Source organism: Petaurus breviceps, unplaced genomic scaffold, assembly GCF_028583685.1.
Source record: "Petaurus breviceps papuanus isolate PSGF00001 unplaced genomic scaffold, PetGlider_PUasm1.0 90919, whole genome shotgun sequence".
Taxonomy (NCBI): Eukaryota; Metazoa; Chordata; class Mammalia; order Diprotodontia; family Petauridae; genus Petaurus; species Petaurus breviceps.
The window spans coordinates 34889985-34896326 of NW_027187378.1; the positions used below are offsets into that span (position 1 = coordinate 34889985).

The 6342-nt window shown below is 42.0% G+C and overlaps 1 protein-coding gene across 5 annotated transcripts in view; it reads left to right on the top strand.

Moving 5' to 3' along the window:
• The window catches only part of SH2D4A (SH2 domain containing 4A), a 118365-nt gene extending 114528 nt beyond the window's left edge, over positions 1-3837 (top strand). For all 5 annotated transcript variants that reach the window (XM_069075764.1, XM_069075763.1, XM_069075762.1 and 2 more), the window contains one exon: positions 399-3837. In XM_069075764.1, the coding sequence (XP_068931865.1) occupies positions 399-491 (93 nt within the window). In that variant the 3' untranslated portion in view covers positions 492-3837. The remainder of the gene's footprint in view (positions 1-398) is intronic.
• Positions 3838-6342: the final 2505 nt, after the last annotated feature.

Below are 6342 nucleotides of genomic sequence, written 5' to 3' on the forward strand. Positions count from 1 at the left end.
TCTCTCTCTCTCTCTCTCTCTCTCTCTCTCTCTCTCTCTCTCTCTCTGTGTGTCTCTGTGTCTCACTTTCTTTCTCTCTGTCTCTCTCCATACACACACACATATACACATATATATGTATGTATGTATATATGTGTATAAAACTATGTTATATGTATATGTGGATAGATAGATAAATAAGAGAAAATCATTTAAAATATGAGAAATCCTTAAAACTTAAGATAATTCTGGGACAAATGGCAACCGAAATCCTTGTGGGGACATCACCTTGTGCATGTACCATGAATGCCCTGCTTATATGGTATAGTCACTCAGATGGTTGGTTTTTCCAGGGTGCAGATATGTGCGCGCGCGCACACACACACACACACACCTGAATGTTGTGCTTCTGTTTACAGGAAGAGCCCATCACCTCCTTGGGGAAGGAGCTGCTGCTCTACCCCTGTGGTCAGCAGAAGGATCCACCTGACTACCTAGAGCTCTTTGAGTGACACCACCAATCAGTTTTTGTCCTGCATCCTGCAGCTGAGCCTTTCTCAGAAGGAACGCTGCTAAAGCTCAGAGCGTGGGGTTTCTTCACTGCAGAGATGACCCCGAGGTTGCTTGAAGACTCTCTATTCAGCTCAAACTCTGAAGACTGATGTCAATGGGAATGCCCTCTTCTGTTTTATGTTCTCAAAGGGAAGCCAGACTATTTCCCAAGTTCAGCAAAGCAGCTACACATTGAGAGCCAGCTTTACTGGACCACATGAAGGAAAGCGTAGAGGAGTTAAAGCCTTGGGGGAAGTAAGATGTCTTTCTAAAACCAAAATGATTACATGGTACATCTCTTCTTTGCATGAGCTCTAATGGCTGTCGCTTACTAGAACTCAAATTGATTTTTAAAAATTATAATAAAGGCAGGCAGTGTAGTGCTGTGGATGGCACGCTAGGCTTGTTGTCAGAAAGGCCTGGGTTCAAATTCTGCCTCTGACACATATAAGCTCTGTGACCATGGACAAGTGAATCAGCCTCTCAGTGCCCAAGCAACTCTCTAAGACCAGATGAGTTATCCCTCTGTATCCCTGGAGAGATTTTTCATAACAGAAGTTTCCTAGCCAAGTGTAATCACTGGACCTGACCAAAAAGGGGGGGAAGGGGGAGGAGGAGGAAGAGGAAAGGTGAAAGTTCATTTCAGTTATTACATTCTTTGGAATCATGTAGGAAAGAGGAATGGAAACACTTCAAGAGTCTGAAGACAAAAATTAAAACTGCATGTTGGAAAGCTTCATCTCATTTGTAAATATGTATGAATTCTAGGCAAATCACGTAAAGTCTCTGAGCCTCAGCTTTCCCATCTTCAAAATGGAAATAAAAACAAACACCTGCCCTGCCTACCTCACAGGGTTTCTGTAAGGATCAAATTCAAAAACTGGAGTGAAAGTTTTTTGAAAAGTATAAAGCCTTAAGGTGCGTGTGTGTGTGTGTATGGGGGATATATGTATGTATATGTGTGTATATGTATGCATATATATTTGGCACATAGTATAGAATAATATGTTTGTGCATGAATATGAATGATTCTCTTATCCTGACACAGGTCACGTTCACTATTCATGAATCAACCTTTCTGTTAATAATGGTGACTTCTGTTTAGTTTCATAGAACAATTTTTATATATGTGTGTGTATACACACACACACTCACACACATACACACATACACACTCAGAGAGACAAACGTCTCATTCTCCCACTTCCTATGGCCAGCTATGACCCCTTCCCGGGTTCACCTCCATTGCCAGTGGCCCTCGGCAGATTGGATCCTAACTGGAGAGGAGGCTTTCCCAGGGTCACAGAATATCAGAGGAGGAAAGGAGCTCAGAGACCATCTAGTTCAACCTACAATGCAACAAGAATCCCCACTACAACAGACTCAACAAGTCATCACCTACCCTTTGCTTTGAAGATCTCCAGTGAGGAAAAACCCATTGACTAGCAAGGCAGCCAGGTGATGCAGTGGCTAGAATTCTGTGCCTGGAGTTAGGAACCCGAGTTCAAATCCAGACTTGCACATTTATTAGCTGTGTGATCTTGGACAAGTTACTTTATCTCTGTTTGCCTCTATTTCCTCATATTTTAAATAGGGATAATAATCATACCTACCTCATAGGGTTGTCATAAACAGCAAATGAGATCATTGTAAAGCATTTAGCCCAGAGCCAGGCACAAAGTAAATGCTAAATGAGCGTTAGCTATTATTATCATCTTTAAAGTAGCCCATTCCACTTTTTCGGATATCTTGTTTTTACTGGTTTCTTCCTTCATCAAACCTAGATCTGAATTTTTTTTTTTTACTATTTTCAGCTATTTCTCCAAGTTCTTTCCCTACTCCAAACTAAGCAAAACAAATCTATTTTTACTTCCACTTGATGGCCTTTCAAATATCTTAAGAGGGCTAGCATTTCTCCCCTTAAGTCTCTAAGCTGAACATCTTCAGTTCTTTGAACCAGTCTCTCTATGGCACAGATTCCAGGCTCCTTTGTTGTCCAAGATGCCCTCCCTTTGTGACATTTAAAATAATTCCTCCATTGACAATTGAAAATTGATAGCTACCTCAGAACCAGAATTATAGATTTGAAGGAACATTATGATCATGGAAGATCATGGAAGCTAGCCCCCTCATTTTAGGCTTGAAGAAACTGAAGCCCCCAAAGGAGAAGTGACTTGCCGAGGGTCACACAATTGACCTGTACTGGTATTCTTTTCAAAGAGCCTCTTTGTACCAACCAAATGGTTCATCATTCATGGAGTTACCAGTTGCATAATACTTTTTTTAACTGGATAAAACACAATTTGGGAAGATGACTTTAGGTATTTATTTTTAGTTAAGAAAGTTTTCAGTTATATGTAATTCATTGTGTAGCTTCCCCTAAATCATTCCATATATTTTTAAAAGAATTTGAACTTTTGCATAATCTTCTTAGCTCCTATTCCTGAACATAGTAATATATGTGGTTGTGTGGTATCATTGACGGAATGCTGGACTGATAGCCACTGTTTAGCTTTGTGGCACCAACACAGTTTTTTATCTTCTCTGGGCCTCAGTGTACTCATTTTTAAAATGAGGGATTGGACCGGATGACCTTGAAGACGACCTCTAGCTCTAACATTCTATGATTTTATATTAAAGGAAAAAAATAACCTCCTACAATCATTAATGAAAGGCAGTAATTGTACTTTCATAAAATAAGACAGCAATACCTTCTCCCAGAGACCTTTCCAAGGAGATTTGGCAATCATAAGAAAACATAGCACTACAAATGAGAGCCACTAGGCTATGAAATGATATGACAAATGCACCATGACCTGAGTTGAATTAGCATGAGTTGGAACTTAATCGGTGTTCTGCGTTCTTGCTATTCAGAAGAATGAGCTGAGAGTTGGGAAGGATGGGACACTCGCCCAGCATCCATTGGCATGGTAGGGGTTGTTTGGACTTCATCGTAAGGCCGTCTAAGGCTCTTTGTGGACAGCAAGAGACAAAAGCATTTGAAGGGGAGGAAACAAAAGAATCCTGTACAGAACCTGGATTCTAATCTTGTTCTTCTGCTAACAAATTCTATTTTAACTATGGGCAAGTCACTTCACCTTTCTAGGCCTCAGTTTGCCCATGTATGAGATACAGTTTGGTAAGTAGAAGGACCCAATGAATAATGGAACCAAATATATAACATGCATGTGGAGTCTTTCTAGAGATTCATTTGTGACATAATTAAGGGGTATGTATATGTTTTACATAAGCATTTCATATGAATATGTATGTGTTGACAAATAAAATACACACTTGTAAATGTCATGCAGAAGTATTTTTTGATTGACAGTTATTTCAAGTCCATAAGTTTTGAAAAAGGGACTGAAATTGCCTTGAAAGGATAAAGAATACAGACAATGAGAAGACCTAAGGTATTTCATTTCAAGGAGGGCTACATCCTTGCCCCAGGTTTAACTGTTGTGAAATTCCTAAGACTTCATTCATGATTCCAGTGTGTTCAGAAATTATGTGTAGCACTTCTCTTGTGAGTGTTGCTATGGAAACAAGAGGCTAAAGCAAAAGCTGTTCCAGAGTTCCCCAGTTAGTGACCTGTTTGGACTTGGATCTCTGGTATAGTTTGGGGGGTGGGGGTCGGAATTCTGGGAGTGAGGAGACAGAATGAGCCACCTGAGGTAGCTAGGTGGATAGAGTGCTGGGCGTGAGGTGAGGAAGCCCTGAGATTTACTATTTGTGTGACTCTGGGTGGTCACTTAACCTCCATTTGCCTCGATTTACTCAACTGTCAAATGGGGGTCATAATAGTAGCTACCTCCCAGGGCTGGTGTAAGGATCAAATGAGACAATATTAGCACGGTGCTTGACATATAATAGATGCTATAAAATATTCTTATTCCTCTTACTCATTCTGAAGAGAGGAGGACAGAGGATGGTGCAGGGGACCAATAACCTTTGGGTGCTGCCTTCCTTCCCCCGTCTTCCACGATCCAACAAACCCACAATACTGGGAAGCAAGGGTTGCTCTTCTGCTTCCCATTCCCTCCCCCACCCCGCCCCCATGGGGGTCAAGAGCTGGTGAGCATATGTTAGAAAAGCAGCTGGTGGAAGCTGTCCATTTCTTCTGACTTGCCTCCTGAAGTGGGGCTGGCCCAAAGCTTGTATTTCCAATAAATCAGTGAAAAATTTGTCCTCTCTTTAGGGGAAGGAGAAGATGATTCTGCCTCTGTGGCCCTTTTTGCATACAAATGTGTACAAATGAACTCATCTTCCTCATTACTTCCCTTTCTTTTATTGCTATTAAGTTATTCTCTCTTTTGTATAAAAGGAAATCTGGCAACCTCTAATTCTAGCAGTGATTTGTGGAAAAGTTTAGGTCTCTGGAGAGGAAGAGAAAGAACCCTGAGTCAGTGTGGACGAGAGTGACTTTATCTGAAGTCACAAATACAATGGAGGCACGTTGAAATGCTGCCCTTCGGCAACCATAAGTTTCCATTTTTTAAAAAGTGAGTCTGTAAGCAGAGAGATGAATAACATAAATATAAATTGACCCCTTGACCCACTGTAATAGAGATAAGCAGAACCCATCCAGACCCAGAAAAGGAGGCTCTATGTTACCAACGGATCCCTCCCTGAAAGAAAATCATAATCCTAGAAATGCTTTAAAAAAAAAAAAAAAGGACACAAAACTCTATCTGGCCAAGCAATGTCCCTGTGTATGCAGAATGTGGGCACTTCATGCAGGGTCTGAGGGATGGATACCAGCCCACCCCATGAGCTTCATCCCTTACGGGGAGCCCCACATGTGCTCAGGGGTCAGCTGGATTTGCTTTTCCATTCATTCATTTATTCAAACCTTACTTCTCTGTCTGTGAAATGGGAAGATTAACTTGATCTCTGAAATCCCGCCTGGTCCTGACAGTCCATTGACCCCTGCTCTGCAACCCCCACCTGGCTACTGCAGTGCCTCAATCCTGATTATCCTCTGACCTCATTTCTGGGCTAGAGCACATAAAAACCCTGGAGAAAGTGGCTCAGGACCAAGATTATTCTGCCACTGGGACCACCGTGACTGTTTGGAAGAAGCTAGGTCTGCTTTCTGACTGGTTGCCCGCAACCTTTAGGCCTGGGTTCTGGACTTCTCCTGCCAGTCTTGTTTGTTTGTTTTGTTTTGTGTTCCAGCCTCTGCTCACATCTACCATGAGCTCTTTGGGTGTTCTTCAATCTCACCTCTTTGGAGGTTTATGGTAATTTTCCATAATTTGTGGCCATAAAAGAACACTGGAAGAATATTGTATTAAAATGATGGATTTTTGTTCTAGGAAGAAACTTGGGGTCAGTAGAAGAACTTTGCACCTTCCCAAAGGCAATCTAACTTTCTCTCTCCTGTTCAGTTCTAAACCCAGCTCATCGTTTTGTTTTGTTTTTCTTGCCAGTCTCTCTAAGCCTGGTCTGTGGCCCTGCTATCCAAGTCTGCTGTGCCTGGACCCCTGCTCTCCCCTTAATCCTCAGGCTCCTACCCCAGATTCCCTACTTCCTAATTCCCCTAGACTCTAACCTGACCTGTTTGCTTGTACTATCTATGCTCATACGCCACTCCTACCCTTCCCCACCCTAAAATCCATATCTCCACTGGACTTTAGTCACTTACATTCCTATGTTCTTGGCCAGACCTTCTAGAGCACATTATCTAAGCAGATTCTTCAGGCTTAGCCTCTCCCACCCTTCCACTACCATGCTAATCCCACAGACTCCAAAATAGTCAAGAGTAGTCCCTTTAGCCTTGAGTGATGCTGGGAGGACCAGGGTGTAGCT